We start from the raw sequence: 16541 nt of genomic DNA on the forward strand, positions 1-16541 counted from the left end.
GGAAAGAGGAGGGAGAGAAGAAGCAGCTGGTCATCTGTTTGTTTGGTTAGATAGTTAGCTGCGATCATGATCTTTTTAGAAGTTTTGCTTTTACTTCTAGAGCTTAGCAGTCACCAGCCCAAGCTCAAGCTCTGGAACAGGATTGCCTGGGCTCAAATCCCAGCTCTGCCACTTACTAACTGTGTGACTTCAGGCAAATCAGTTAACTGTACTCCATTTTCCCATCTGTAAAACAGGCCTAAAATGGTGCTTACCTGAGAAGCACCTTATGTGCCAGGCACTGTGCTAGACGATATATCTCTCTATCTGTAGATATAGATAGATAGATCTCTCATCCCATTAACTCAAACAAGCGCCCAGACTAGCACCAGCACACAATAAGTGGTCTAGAAGTGTGTTAGCTACTATTAGTTTTATTTGGCTCTGAACTAGCCACCTTATCATTTTACATTATCACATTCTGTCAACTCTTGCAACATGATGAATCAGCCTTCCTCTTGTCACCCTCCCCTCCTATTTATGACATCTTGCAAGGTCCCTGCGGAAACAGGCGGCAACCACATCTGTTGGTTGCTGACAACATTCAGCTCCACCAGCTCCTTTCATAATTTTCTGTAGGAAAGGCAGAGAGGATGCTATTTCTCAGTGTTTCCATTGGGTCATAACCATGGTCATTTATTAACACCAGCTACTGGTCATTCGTTTTTGTGGGGTATCTTCCTTTTAAAAATACCCAACAAGAACTCATACAGGTGACTACTATAATAAAAATTCCTCAGTGCTTTTTTTGTAGATATCCTGTAATTGGAAGTACTGATCTTTCTCTCGTTAGGAAATGGGAATTATCTGGACTCCTGCAACAGATGAGAGAGGAGGCTGACTGACAGCTCTGAGTGAGGAGAGAAAGGGAACGTAGCAGCCCCAGAGCAGAATGCGGGGGCATGTTTATTTAAAGAAAGATGTTTGTTCTCCCAGCAAACATTGCAAACTTGCAGAGGGGATCTCCAAGGGCAGGGAGCCCTACACCAGTCCAACCTGAGGGGAAGGTTGGCCTCCTAAAATAATTCTTTCAACTGATATCGCCTACCCAAGAGCCAACAGTGGAACCACTTTCCAACTGTCCAATCGCAGACCGTCTCTAGGCAACTACTGGGTAACTGCTTTTTTTAATCAGTCTTTAAAAAAAACAAAACACTTTGCTTCCTGTCAGGGCAGCAACAGAGTCTATTTTCTCCGCCACAGCAGAGTCCAAGTGCCAATCAGGTAACTGTAGCCAGGCACAGGCTCACTGACAAAATCTCTCGGGTGGTGGGTGATGTGGGTATGGGGCCCTATTGAGGAGCAGAGGCAATAAACCAAGGAGTGAGACGATGACTAAGACCCAGTCCTTGGCCACAAGAGCTCTAGGGCTCACCTAAGGAGGCAGATCCCACGCAACCATATGTTCGTTACAATGTAATATGACAGCTTTTCTAACAGAGGTAAATACTAAATGTCAGGTGTGCACAGAGAAGGAAGGATTAACAGGCTTAGAGGAATCGGGGAGTCTGCCTCAGAGGCAGTCCTATTGAAGCTCTGTCTTGAAAGGATTTGTCCCTGGAGAAGTGGAGAAGGGGAATCCTCCAGGGTGCCCCTATCTCAACAGCCATTCTCTCCTTTCTCCTGAGGAACAGAACCCAGACTATTACCTGCGGACACTGCAGCCTCCCCTGCAATCAGGAGTGGCCATGTTACTGAAATTCTGAGCAATAAAAGGGAAGTAGAAGTATCAGGAGGAATTTTCCCGAAGGCACCTTATAAGGGAAGGATGCAATCTTCATTGTCCATTCCTCTATCCTGCTTCCTGGAGAGGTGATGTGATGATGAATCCCTAGCAGCCATGTTGGACCATGAGAAAGGAGGTCTAGAGATGGTGGGCTCAAGTGTTCAAAGAAACCTAAGTCACAGACCTCCAGAGTTTACAACTTACGGGGCTCCCAAATGGTACATGACTTTATTAGTTTATAAAGCCCCTTCTTTTGGAGGAATTTTGGGGCAAGTTCCCAAATCAGGGGACATCTGTGAGTCACCACCCAAAGTCTCACAAGAAATGGCTCTGCTCACTCGTTGAAAAGCAGGCAGGTTTCCTCCTGCCCTTTCTCCCCTCAGAGCAAAGTGCAGCCTCTACAGCCCCTATTTTGTGTAAGAATTTTAACCCAGAGTCCAGGCTCAAACACAAATCCCACAGTCCTCTCTCCCATTTCTCCTAGAAGAAGAGTTCTTGCTTTGTCTGTGCCCTGGTCCTAAGAGGTGTAACGGATCATCACGCACATCCTACTCTGAGTGGCCTGCAAGAATTTTCGAGAACTTCTGACTCAGCTCCCTTCCCCACCCCTTCCCCCCAGACATACCTTCAACACACCTGGAGAACTTTAACAGGAGTTCTAGTCCACCTTTTTTTTTTTCAAAACATAATCACAATAAAAGCATGTGTTGTGTGTACACGCAAGCCCTTGTCTCTATAAATTAGCATCAATCTAATTCCCCTGCTCAGCAGCCTTCATGGCCTCAGCTTACACATTACCTTCACCGTGAGTCCTCGTCTGCCTAAAGCACTTTTCTCTTAAGCCCCCCATTCTTTGTCTTCATGGTACTTATCCCAATTTGCAATTATGTATTTATTGTTTAAGCTCCCCCTCTCCCCGCCGAAGCCACTACATTGTGCACTTTATGTGGGCAGATATTATGTCTATTCTGTTCACTCTCTAACCCTGGTTCTTAGCACTATGCCAGGCATACTGTTGGAGCTTAATAAACACTTTTCAGGAAATGAATTTTAAAATTCATTTAAAACACTTGCACAAATTTACGCTTACTTTCACCATTAATGCTTATTTTTAGTGTTTACAATGAATTGAACTGAGTGATAGCCAAGTGTCTCGAATAGTTATTTTCATATTTTAAACCATTTGACTGAGCCTATCCTAGCCTTCACTCAATTTCTTACTAGAATAAAATAATTGTTTGAATGCCGTTTTTTAAAATCTTTCTTAGGGAAGGAAAAAAGAACTGTGTACTCAGCACAATAAATATTCCTTGGTACAGCACAATTCCTTGATAAACAATAAGGCTGAGGATTTTTTATATTGGGTCACGGAAAATATTTGTATTGGGTCATGGAAATAAAAATGCCACAAGTCCTCTGCCCTTGACCTTTATTGGAAAAACAAGTACAGGTCTATTCTTACATGGCCCTCCTAATGGGCTATTTAGGGATAGATGGGTGGGGTACGTCCCTAACTTCTAAGGCTGACCAGGAGGCCAAGCTCACCCCACAGTAGCTGCACCAGGGTAACTACCACAGGCAGAATGCCGAACAGTGGAAACATGGAGGTTTCTCAGCCTAACCAATATTTTATTCTTAAGGTCCCAACACAGATGGAAGGGTACATTTTGCTGATAGGTAGTATAAGTTTAGGTGCAGGTGTTAGTCAAGCTATTCCTTTGGTGCATGTTATATGACAACATCATCTCATTCTCTTCCCTTATGCCAAAGATAATTCCAAGATACGACAGCCATCCCAACAGGGTTAGCTGCATGTGGACGTTTCTTTTGGAGTGTTGTTTTCAACATGGCAAACATGGAATTTTCCCACAGCAGAACTGAACTCCATGACATCATTCCTCCTTGCAGAGAGATATATAACATCACCTCATGTCCAGGCAGTCTTTCCAATATTCTGTCATTCTCTTTTTTTGAAAAAGGACTATTTTTTTTCCTGTATCATCTAGTAACCCTCTAGTTTAGGATATTTTTATATTTGTCAGTCACTTCAAAACAAAGTTCTATTATCCTTTCTTTTCCTCATGCAATTGCACTGATGTCATCCTTCTTCCCACCCTTCCCTGCCCCCCTCCCCGAAAAGGATCATCTCTGATACCTTTCTTTTGCTTCAAATGTAAACACACACACATCTCTTAGGAAAAAATGAGGGGAAATAATATAAACTTGTATTACATATTTTTCTAAATCATGGAATAGTGAACTGGGTTTAAAAATAAAATCTAGTTCCAATGAGAGTAGTTTAGTCAAAAAGCAACTAGTCATTCGGTCTCCAGCCATGAAAATAAAGGCCAAATAACGGGGGTGAGACTGGAACGCAGATGACAAGGATGCCAACCACAAGCGAAGCTTCCCAGGAGTCTCAGAGCTGCTTTGTTCAGACCTTCAGCTCCTCGGGATGGGACCTGGATACCTGCAGGGGAGGCTACCAATCTCCTCTCTTGGAAGGACCTGCCTCTTGGCTGACCTCAACAACAAAACTGTTCCCAGGTGAGACCCTGTCCACATGGGAGAACTCGCAGGTAAATGTGAAGGAGCTGTGGCAAAGGCCTCCGACAGATGTGCTCACAGCTTAAACACACCAGCCCTGAGAAGCGATATTTCTTCGCATCCACATTTGAAGAACAAAACAGACCACACCGGCATTAGGTCCTTACTCAAACTCTCTGGGGAATGTTAAGGTATGGAATGATGCACCTTCTCCATTAGAAAATGTAAAAAGCACACAAAGACTACGCATTTATTCATCCCCACTATGGAATAGGCACTGGAGATAAAACTATAACAAAAGAGCCATGGTCCCTAATCACATAAACATAAAATATTCTAGAATATCTGTCCTCTTAAAAAAATCATATGACAATGAATCAGCCAGCTTAAAAAAAAAGGAATTACTTGCCCACTGGCCGTTTGCCCTAATAAAACTTCAATGGAGAGACTGGGGGTTATGGCAGTAACAACAGGAGACAGAAACTAGATTCTAGCAACCCTGAACTACAGACAAACCCCAATGCCCAGTTCTGCCTTAGCAATAGGAGGTCTGAAGGCAGCAAGCAAAGGTGAGAAACCTGATTCCTCCTGCCTAGCGGCCTCGGTCCTGCCCTCCACCCAATGTAACCCTAAGGTGCTCTGTCCAAATGAGGAGACCCTCCCAGCCCTGGAGTTGAAAGAAACAAACTATGGGGAATAGTCTAGGGAGCCACAGCCTCTGAAATCCACATCCCACCTCCACTTATGGGAAGGGGTGGAGGAGGTATGGGGTGGGGGGGTGGAACACGACATGACGGACACCTCTGCACAGTCACAGGAACAGAAAGCTCAGTCCTTACAGAAATCTTTACACATGGTCCTAAATGTGGGAAGCAAAATAAGGGATCAGAGAACAAGGCCTGCAAAGTCAGACAGCCTGGGTTCCAATCCTGACACTAACAAGTACTTACCGGCTAGGTGACCCTAGACAAGTCTCCTAACTCCTAGAAGCCCCAATTTCCTCAACCATAAATTTTGGATATCTGGATATACATATTCGTAGAAGTTAAGAAAGGATGCTTTGGATTAAAGTCCTAGTTCTGCCACTTACTTACGACTTTGGGAAAGATATTTAATTGCTCAGAGCTTCAATTTTCTCATCTGTAAATGGGAATAATAATAGTACTTACTTATAAGGGGTTAATGCATACACAGACTTTTTAGCCCAGTGTCTGGCATATAGTAAGCACTCAATAAATATCAACTTTTATCACCACAAGCATCAATTTCATTACCGTCACTCTTATTGTCATGTTATCCCTAACTATGACACTTTTAAGTTTCAGAAGGGTCCAAAACAAAAAGAAAAGCTGCCAGGCCAATTTCCAGGAGCTGCCTGGTCCCACCTAGCACTGACTGCCACCCACAGAATCACGGCCAGATGTCTGCAACATGGCTCCATTGTCATCCATCGGCGGAGAGCAGGGGGCCAAAAGATCCAGTTGCTGGTAACGCATGCTCCACCCTACCTCTTCTTGGTGACCAGAGCTCAGTCTGGCCATTTGGAGCCTGCTTGATGCAAACTCGGTTTCCAGGGAGATGCTAGGGCAAGAAAGTGCCAGCTCCACCTCCCATTCCACTTCCCCTTTCCCCAAATCTGTGGGACCTCTCTGTTCTCCTACCACGTGACAGCATTGTGTCATAGCAGCCCTTGTATACAAACAAGCCAGACTATTTAAATGTCATTGTGAGAAAGATGCTGCCTGCTCTGATTTACATATCCATTCAGACCACTACCCTTTCTTGATCTAGCCAGAAGTTTTTCTTCCTCTTCCTCAGCTCTCCAGGCAGAGATGGAGAACCATATGCGAAGTTAAATCTTTGTTGTAGTAAAAAGATAATAAGAGTCATCAAGTCCCTACAGAGGCGGAGAACTAGAATGACTACATAACTTATGGCATATGTTCACTCGTCATTACGTCACAAATGTCATAAGTTACTGGCCACTAAATACTGGATTCCCTCAAAGACTACACATTAATTTTCCTACTGCCAAACAATACAACATCTTTCAGTCTTGGAGAGCTAAGGTACCCTCGGTGCTTTTACTCTTCAAAATCAGGTCCCGGTTGAATAAGAAAACAATTCTATGTGGGCAGGGGAAACAACCCAAAATGATGAACTGATCCGTTCCAGCACTAGTTCCCATTCATGCAAAATATCGATTAGGTCACAAATAACATTATATTCATCACCAAGCCCCACAGGCATGCTATGATTAAAGTTAAAGGAGTCCAGAAACTTCTCAAGTTGAGAAGGAAGGCTGAGTTGGGTTGAAATTTCCAACCCCTCCTTAAAGGCCTGGCAAGCTCCTCCAAATCACAACTGAAACCAAGCCGAAGGGACATCTGTTTCTCCAGAAAGTGTTTGGCATTAAAAAGAACTACAGATCAGAACAGATAAATATTGTTGTGGGTGGAGAGGCAAAGGGGAGGGAGGGGACCAAGAAAATCAGAATCGTCTACCTGCTAATGACCTCTTATAACTCAATAAATATCATCATGGGGGGAAAAAAGGGAAAGAAAGAAAATAAGGGAGGAAGGAGGAAGGAAAATAAGTGGAGGAATTTATTCTTTTTCCTAGCAGGAGTTGACTCAACTTCAGTGAACAAAGCATTGCTACATTTGAGATGAATATTCAGACAATTACTATTTGTATAATGATCTAATATTGGATTGTCTGCAAGAGGAGAGGCATTGAGCATTCCGCTTGGAGTCTGGTAACAAAGACTATGCATTGAACTTAAATATTCAACATAATGTTGAGGAATAATTTTCTAAGCCTTACTGGACTACTAGGATCATTTTATGAGTAAATATTACAGGTTTTCCGCTGATCTCTAGATTAACACATAGCATCTACTTAACTTCTAGTCCAGGTACCCAGGTGAGACAGTAGAATGAGATCACTAGGTGATTGAGTTATATTTTTTTAACTAGAAACTTAGGGTTCTGAGGATTTTCTGTCAAAATGAGTCCTAGTTACTATTAACAACAACAGAAACAATAGCAATAACAGTAGCATTAATAATGGTAGCAGTGGTGATGGTAGCAGTAAGAGTAACAGCAGTAGTAATATTAATGGTAATAATAATACTATTACTTACATGACACTTCCTAGACAGTGGGCGCTATTCCAAGCAGTTTAAACATATTAACTTATTTAATGCTCACAGCACTCCTAAGAGGTAGGTAAGCTATTATTAGTATTCCCGTTTTACAGATACTTTCAACAATATCTTTTTGTTATTTTTGTTAACAACTAGAGCCATCTTTCAAAGAAAATATTTAGAATAAAAAGGAGAGGAAACGCAGCCTGCCCAAGGTCTTCCAGATAGAAGGCAATAGAGCCAGGATTCAAACCTAGGCTGCCAGGCTCCGAAGGCTGCCCTCGTACCCACTGTGCTGTCCTTGCTGGCCGTTTGCTTACGAAGGCCTTCTAGAATAGGAATGCGAAAGGAAGTTAGTCAGGGCCCCGCCTGCTGGCAGCCAGAGTTAATATTTGAAGTTTGCTGTTTCCTTTAGCAGTCTCCCCAAACCACATTAAGACACGCAGCCTGCTCCTACAGCTACAAGAAGTCATGGAAGTGTGGCCCGGCTATTCTCACACGGTCTGTGACCTCCAATAGGGTTTTCACCTTTGCCAGCCAAGGCAGAAGCTGTGGGTGGGCTGAGGTGAGAGCACGGTTCCCAGGCCACCATTTCCTGCCCGGTAACACAGTCATCAAGTAGCCAAGGCTGCTGGCGAGAAATTCCTCACTAACGAGTTATCTCCTGGAGCTTGTTCCTTGAGCCTTTATGACGAATGAACGTTTTCTGGCCAACCCATGACTCCAGGAAGACCAAGGACTGAGGAGGACAGACAAGCTGCAAAGTTTGTTTATTAACCTGCTGCACCCAAGGGAACATTTTTCTGAAAGAGTAAAATTCCTGACGACTCAAAAGAAAGAAAAAAAAAAAAGGCCTGTGGGAAATTTAATCACCAACTGAACAAAAGTGGAAAACAAAGCCCTACCAATGAGGATGTTGCCGAAGACAATGGGGCCCCTAAAAGAGATGCAATTGTCTCCAGATAACAATCCCCCCGGGAATTCGGCTCGCACTAAGTACCACATTACTGCTATATTAGCTGAGGAATCACTGTTCACCAGGCAACTGCCTGCAAAACCATCTGTTACTGGTCCTAGGTGCCCCGGTTTGCAGACGTGGCATTTACATTTCAAGACGAACCTCCAGGAAGGAAGGGGGGAGGTCTCCATCTCTCCCTGGAGCAAATACCTTTTTAGACAGCCTGGGAGGGGAAGCTCTCCTTTCCGTGAAACCCAACTCCCGAAATTGAAAGGAGATAGGCCGCTTCAATAATGCACACGCAGAGCAGAGCGCCAAGGCTGCCTAGTCCTAAAGCCCCGCACACCCCATGATGGCTTTCACATTCTCAAACTGGCGTATGTGGCAAGGTATCAAGAATAATGACAAACTGTCCAGAGGGTCTAATGGGGCTCTACTTTCTTAAGGAAGCCCTTCTTCTTTTTAAACCTGTGTAACCAGGACAAAAGCTGATCTTGTGTATTGCACAGTATTTAGACTGAAATATACCACCACTTAAAAGCAGACTATGATCTTCTGGGCTGGAGTATATGTTTCGAATCTTGATCTAGGTGGGAGTGACAGTAGCATATACATACGTCAAAATTCAGGGAGATGTGCGCTTAAGATTTGTGCACTTTCCAGTATGTAACTTATACCACAATATTTTTTTTAAGAAAGAGTATGTCAGTGTTACTCACCATTTAGGAAATTGGGAACAAACCACCTGCCTTCATTAATTGTAAGATTGTTCTGCTCTTCTATCCTCCCCTCACCACCATCCACATCCAAAATCTCTCCTGAGAATTTTAAAGTTCAAGAACATAAAAAATACAGCTCTCCAACTCTCAACTAAGCCAGTGACTACAAATACCTCCTGTGTGTCCTGTGAGCCTCAGTATGCAGCCCAGAGAGCACCTGTCACACCCCAGGCCCTTCCAGACACATATCAAAAATAAAAAGTCAAGTTCTTTTTCTCATCTGGTCATGAGCTATCAAACTATGAGAGACATGACTGGAGTTTTTAGCAATAGAGCCTGGAGCTTACTCTTTTGTTTCTTTAACCCTATTTTTAAATAAATGTTTCTAAACTCTGCCTAACACTCTTGCTTGCAGCAAAGAGGTTAGCCCTGTAAGGTGCAGGCCTCTGTGGAGCATTAGAGCTGCACTGAGTGAGCGAGGTTTCCGCAGGCGATTCGGCAGGCTTAAATCTGTACTATCGCAGCTCTGTTACTCCAGCAGCACCTTGAGATCTGCGGTGCCACAGGAGGGTGGCACTAGGTGACAATCTGAGTACTAACAGGCTTCATCATTGCTGGGTCATGACTTAGCGGTACATTTCTTCCTTCGAACTACCAGGCAAGGAGGGCTGCCTGTCCCTGAGGCAAAGAGGGTCAAATTCGCCTTACGCTAAGCCTCAGGCCGAGCGAAGCTCACTGCACGGATCCTAGGGGAGGGGTCACCTTTCCCTCGTCGCGCCCTCCAAGTGTCCTGACCCCCCGCAGACACATCATTTCAGGAGGAGTCCCCAAGGTGCATCTACAGATAGGCATCGAGAATCAGGATCACTCCGCGAGCGCTTCCTGAACTGAGCCGAGAACTCCAGTGATTTCCCTGGCCTGCCACCGAGTCACTTAAGAAGTGAAATATGCCAAGGGGACCCGGTACCCGGCACCTGGGAGCCCGTCCCGCTGCCTCTGGGATGGAGCAGGGGCTGCCAATGGCTCGGCAACGTCTATGCGGACAGCGCGCTCGCCGGTGGGTCTTGCAGGCTCCCCGGCCTGGTGCGCCGTGCCAGCCTCACACCTGACCTGGTGCCAGGAATACAGCCGGAGGCTCCGGGGGGATGCGCTTCCGTGGAGCCACTGCCAACTCCGCTCCAGAAGGGCGGGGTGGGGGGTCAAGAGGCGGAAGGGAGAACCAGGAGCAGGACCCCCGAAATGCGGCGTCCTCAAGGACTCCGGGGGCTCGCGCTTCCTGCGCCTTTGCGGCGCGTCTGCTCGCACTGCGCTTTCCTTGGCAGCGCCTGGAAGCGGCGGGAGCTGAGATTTGCGCTGCTGGCGGGCAGGAGGGATGGAGGCGCAGGGCACCGCTTCCTACCCCGACACGCACAGCTAGACTGCAGTGTCCCCCATTCGCGCCAACCCTCGCCTGAGACTCCAGTGCCAAAGCGCCAAGGGATCGCAGCTCGCTCGAGGCCCTTGCGGGTGACCACGAGCAGCTGGCAAAAGAAAATGGGGGGGGGGGGAGGCGAGGCTGGACCTGTCGTTCGTGTGTGTGCGGGTCGGTGGCTCCGGGCGCCCCTGCAAGGCCGCCCGCCAGCCGCGGGCACCTACCTCGATCCACTTCTGCGCCTCGGAGAAGGCGGGCTCGGGGGGCGGTTCGGGCTGCAGGGGCTGAAGAGCTTCCAGACCGAGAGCGGGACAAGCCATTTGCGAAGCCCCGCGTCCACTCGAGCGCTGGGCCGCCGGGATGAGGACAGCCGCCGCCGCCGCCGCCGCCGCAGGAGCGCGCTCCCCGCCCCTTCCCGCCCGCGCGCTCTGCCCTCCCCGCGCGCCCCTCCCGCGCCGGCGCAGGTCCCGGAGGAGAGCCGCGCTCGCTGCCGGAGGGCGCCGCCCCGCCTCGGCCGCGCCGTGAGTCCCCGGCGGGAGCGAGCGCGGAGGCGCCGGGAGCTCCCTCTCCGCCACCTTCCCGGGCCGCCCCGCCCCCTCTCGGGGTGGGGGGAGGGTTGTCAGCTACCGACTAAAAATAACCGAGAGTGAGCACTGGGTGTCTCCCTCCCTGCCCGCGACGGGACCAGGAGAGGGACTCGGCCGCCCGCCCCGCACGTCCCGAGGTCGGGCCGCACCTGGGAGACGCGCGCCGAGCCGGGCGCACACGTCCGCGGGGAGCAGGCGCTGCCGCAGCGGGGCGGGGGGACGCGCCGACAGTGGCCGCGCCGCACCTGCAGTCCCTCCGGGCCGCAGAAGCGGGGTCAAGAGGGACAGCTCTCTGACCCCGGCGCCAGGGACTGTTCAGTCCCCTGACCTTTTTGTAAGAAAAACGACCCTTCGAAGGCTTTTTCTTTCCAGACAAGCTGCCTGTGTCCCAGTCTGTTGATCCATTTAACCCATATTTATCGTGCACCTACTATGCGTCAGGCAATGGGGTAGGTGCGCGATGGGGCCCCAGAGATGAAAAAAGAAGGAAAAAAAGAAAACATCTGGAAGCCCTAGTCCTCAAAATAAATAGGGGGGCGGGGCAGGCAAACATGTAAACCGAAGATAATTTTAGAGAATGATAAATATAAGAAAGATAAAAGAAGGGAAGACGACTTGGGAAGAGAGTGCTGGTTAACCCACTTCCCCCTTCACCTGGAAGGCTGGCCTGTGTCCAGCTTCCATTAGTGGGAGGGAGGCAGGAAGTCAGGGTGTGGAGGAGAGGGGAGAGGGGTGTTTATGATGCCCCTTACTGCAAAAGTCTAGGGGATTGGCGGCACCACCCTGCTGAGGGCTGCAGCTCTGTCTGGGGCCTCTCCTTGGGTTCCCCGAAGGTTCCCTGCTTCCCCTTGTCCCACCCAATTTCCCCAGTCTGGGTGGTATTACAGGCTTCCCCATCCCATTCTGGTTTCCTCACCCTGCCCACTTCCTCCTAATGGTCTCTTGATAAATTCTCAGCACGCTGATTTGAGCATGTCTTCTGTTTTGCACGAGAGCCCAACTGATGATCCAGGAAGGTTTTTCTGACAAGATGATGTGGTGAGGTGACATGAATGGGAGAGATGTTAACCCTGCAACAATCTGGAGAAACATTTCCAGATGAGTGCAAAGGCCTTGAAGTAGGAAGGAGCTTCGTGGAGGTCAAGGAACCCACAGAAGGCAAGCAGGACTGCAGTGGTGAGGAAAGCAGCCAGTGGGAAGAAGAGCATGGGAGAGGCAGCCCAGAACCCCAGGGGGTATGCCAGATTGCCGCCAGGATTTGCTGCATGGACATCCGGGGTGAGCCCAAAGCTGGGTACATCATAGCTCAATACTCATCTAACTTAAAGCAAATGGATTTTAGAGTGGCTGCTGGCGAGAGGAGTCAAAAAGAGCAGGAAGTCCCTGTGTTCCTCAGTAGTTAAGTCTCAGTTCCCTGTTAAGAATCCAAGTTTACTCTTTGTCCAATTCTGCTGTTTTTAATAGGGGGATGGAACAAAAAGCAAGCCTGAAATTCCACCACTACCAGCTTTGGAGTCAGACTGACTTTGGTTTATTTACTTTGGAAACACTTATATGGCACTTGCGTTGTGCCAGGCACTATTCTAAGTGCATTACAAATAATTGACTAGCTCATTCCAACGCTGTAGGACAGACTCTTATCATCCCTATGAAGAAACCTGGAGACAGAGAGGGCTGCCACACAGCTGGTGAGCAGTGAAGCCCTGACTTAAGCTGAGCCAGCCTGGCACCAGAGCTGCTCTTCACCGCACACCAAGTTGCTTCCCAGTCCTGGGCCAGACGCTGCCGCTTGCAATTTGTGCCTCAGTTTCCTCATCTCAGATGAGGTTGAAATGGCCACCCAGCAGGATCGTTGTAAGGAGCAAACCGGGTTTCTGAATGTCCAAGGACCAAAGCTGGGCCTGGCAAATAGTGCTCAGTACAAGCCAGTTGACCGTCCCTTCCATCCTGCCTTCCGGAAAGGAGGGAAGGAGGAGCTGTTACAAAGAAGAGCAAAGAAGGCAAGCAGAGGGAAAGAGCTAATAAAATAGAGTCATAAAATGACCTTGTCTCCATGAAGAAACATGGCAAAATAAATAATTCACAAAATGACGCTAGCACACTAACACGAGATGCCACTTTGGGCAGGTTCCACTGCATGGAGTAACTAGGAGGAGGGGAAGCCACTGACCTGAATGACATATATGAATCCATTTAAAAATGAGTGTTAAGAATGAAATCTACCTATCTCTAAAATATCTGCTATCAAAACTGACATTCAAACTAAAACAAGCTTTTTCCCTTCTGTGAAAATACTTTTTATGTCTTTTAAGGTTTATAATCACAAAGTAACATCTGCTTTTCCTGAACTTGATTACCAATAACAAATTCACATAGGTACCAAAGACCCAAATGCATACAACCATAATAGAATTCAAACCTAGTGCCATCATCAATAATCTTTATAAATCATTGTGAAGCACCTACTGTGTGTGAGAGACTGTACTCCCATCGGAAGAATCCACAAAGGGACACAGACTCTTCCCTGTAGGAGCTAATAATTCTGTTAGTGAAATGACATTTTCATTTTTGTATAATGTAGTTTTCAAATATAAAAGTAATATATATTCACTGGATAAAATTTGAAAAATATAATGAAGAAAAAATCTAGAAGAAACCTCACAATTCAGAAATCATCACTATTTAGGGGATATGAAGCAACATTTTGATTGGAAAAAATAGCTGTAAGACAAGGCACTCTATGATAAATGCCAAATGAGGGATATAGTGTATTCGAAGAGCATAGATTTTATTTCTAACAGATTTATCAAGGTATCATTCATATAGCATACAACCACCCATTTAAAGTATACAGTTCAATGTTTTTTAATATATTCATAGACTTATGCAACTGTCACCACAATTTGGGGACATTTTCATCTCTCCGAAAAGAAACCCCATACTCTTTAGCCACCATGCCTGAACCCCCCATACCCCCAAACCCTGGCAACCACTATTCTACTTTCTGTCTCTATTAATTTGCCTGTTCTAGACATTTCAGATAAATGGAATCATATAATATGTGATCCTTTGTGTGTAGCTTCTTTCACTCAGCATATCTTCAAGGTTCATCCATATTGTAGCATGCATCAGCACTTCATTGCTTTTTATAGACGAATAATATGCCATTGCATGGCTATACCACATTTTGTATATCTCTTCATCAGTTGATGGACATTTGGGTTGTTTCCACTTTTTGGTTATTATGAATAATGCTTCTATAAACATTCATGTACAAGTTTTTTTGTGGACATATGTTTTCATTTCTCTTGGGTATATGCCAAGAAGTGGAATTGCTGGGTCATAGGATAACTCTTTGTTTAAATCTTTTGATAAACTACAAGACTATTTTCCAAAGTGGCTCAGCATTTTACATTCCCATCAGCAGTGTAAAAGGGTTCCAGTTTCTCTACCTCCTTGCTAACATCTGTTATTTTCCGACTTTTTTGATTATAGCTGTCCTAGTGGGTGTGAAGTGGCATCTCATTGTGGTTTTAATTTGCATTTCCCTGAGGGACTAATGATGTTGAGCATCTTTTCATGTACATATTGGCCATTTGTACATCTTCTTGGGAGAAATGTCTATTCAGATCTTTGTCCATTTTTTTTTAAAGATTTTATTTTTTCCTTTTTCTCCCCAAAGCCCCCCAGTACATAGTTGTATATTCTTCATTGTGGGTCCTTCTAGTGGTGGCATGTGGGATGCTGCCTCAGCGTGGTTTGATGAGCAGTGCCATGTCCGCGCCCAGGATTCAAACTAACGAAACACTGGGCCGCTTGCAGTGGAGCACGCGAACTTAACTACTCGGCCACGGGGCCAGCCCCCAGATCTTTGTCCATTTTTCAGTTGAGTCATTTCTCTTTTTATCATTGAGTTATAAGAGTTCCTTATATATTCTAGGTGGGTCCCTTATCAGGTATATGATTTGCCAGTATTTTCTCCCATTCTATGTGTCGATTTTTCACTTTCTTGATGCTGTCCTTTGAAGCACAAAAGTTTTTAATTTGGTGAAGTCTAACGTATCTGTTTTTTTCTTTTGTTGCTTGTGTTTTTGGTCTCGTATCTAAGAAAGCATTGCCTAATCCAGGGTCATGAAGATTTATGCCTGTGTTTTCTTCTAACAGTTTTACAGTTGTCACTCTTTAGATCTTTAGTCTGTTTTTAGTTATTTTTTGTAAATCATGGGTTTTGAGGTCAGAGAAACTTAGTGTGAAAGTCTGGGTCTTCTGAGAAGCAGACACCAAGATGCAAGGATTTTATTAGGGAAATAACTATGAGAGAAAATGCTGGGCAAGCAATCAGAGCACAGTGCAAGTCTGACCTGGAATCCTGAGAGGGAAAGAATGTGGTGTAGAAGCGTCATCATAGGCTGCCTTTCAGTAAAAGGAAGGTTCAGCAAGACCATCAGGCGGTCAAAGACAGCCGAAGTCAGCTGCCAGAAGAGTCCTGGGTCTCCCAGGAAGAAGCCTGCCTTAGTATCCCTGTCGTATTTAGTCACTGGCTGGGAGCAGCCCAGTGGGAAGCACGGCTCGATGAAAACATGGCAATGGACTTCAGAGCACAACAGCTGGGACCCTTGATCAGTTAGGCTCTGTGAAGGGTGCATTTCATGGGTGCCACACTTCAGGTTTGAATCCAGCCCTGTCACTCATTATGTTACATGAATGAAAATGTTATTTAACCTCTAGGAGTATCCATTTTATTGATAAAACACCTGTTTCCTTGCTTGGCACTTAGAAATTAGTAGTTAATAATAACTTTGATGACATTATGTATTAAAATATGTATATCTGTTAATATATGAAATGAGGTAAATCAATTAGACAAAGACTAACTCTAAATTTCATTATGTATAGTACTCTGAAGACTTTGGTTGGTGGTAAATAAATGTACTAAATATCTCATGCTCCAAGATCTGACTTAAATGTTACTTTCTGGTGACTTCCTTAGCAACAAAGTCAAAATTAGTCACTTCTTCTTCTGTGTTCCCATCATATAGTGATTCTCAACAAAGCAAACTAGGTATGAGAATCTTTAGGGAGGTTTTGAAAAATACTCTGCATTCATCATTGCTTTGATTTTTAAAGCCATTTAAAAATAATGTGAATAATAATTTTAATCTCCCAGACTATGACATAATGAATAACTTTGCTGCTATAAAACTCCTATAAATGCCACACAAAATATAAAAAATATTCTTTATGTGAATAGCTGAGCTTAAAAGAAATTAACAGAAATTCTCCAGGAGGAAAAATGGAGAAGAAACATAAAACCAGAACAGAATTTCTATTGAATTGACCCTTGCAGCAATATGGAGAGACATGGTGAACAGTGGCTGCTAGACTCAGAAATCTAGTGCTAGGGTT

The 16541-nt window shown here is 45.6% G+C and overlaps 1 protein-coding gene across 4 annotated transcripts in view; it reads right to left on the reverse strand.

Annotated features, from left to right (window-relative positions):
• The window catches only part of LOC124232944 (LIM and calponin homology domains-containing protein 1), a 311710-nt gene extending 300534 nt beyond the window's left edge, over positions 1-11176 (reverse strand). For 2 of the 4 annotated variants that reach the window (XM_046649902.1, XM_046649901.1), the window contains exon 1: positions 10773-11140. In XM_046649902.1, the coding sequence (XP_046505858.1) occupies positions 10773-10868 (96 nt within the window). In that variant the 5' untranslated portion in view covers positions 10869-11140. Of the gene's footprint in view, positions 1-10772 lie in introns of all 4 variants that reach the window. The other 2 variants (XM_046649899.1, XM_046649900.1) reach the window with 2 other exon arrangements.
• Positions 11177-16541: the final 5365 nt, after the last annotated feature.

The sequence above is a fragment of the Equus quagga genome, unplaced genomic scaffold (genome assembly GCF_021613505.1).
Source record: "Equus quagga isolate Etosha38 unplaced genomic scaffold, UCLA_HA_Equagga_1.0 146_RagTag, whole genome shotgun sequence".
Lineage (NCBI taxonomy): Eukaryota > Metazoa > Chordata > Mammalia > Perissodactyla > Equidae > Equus > Equus quagga.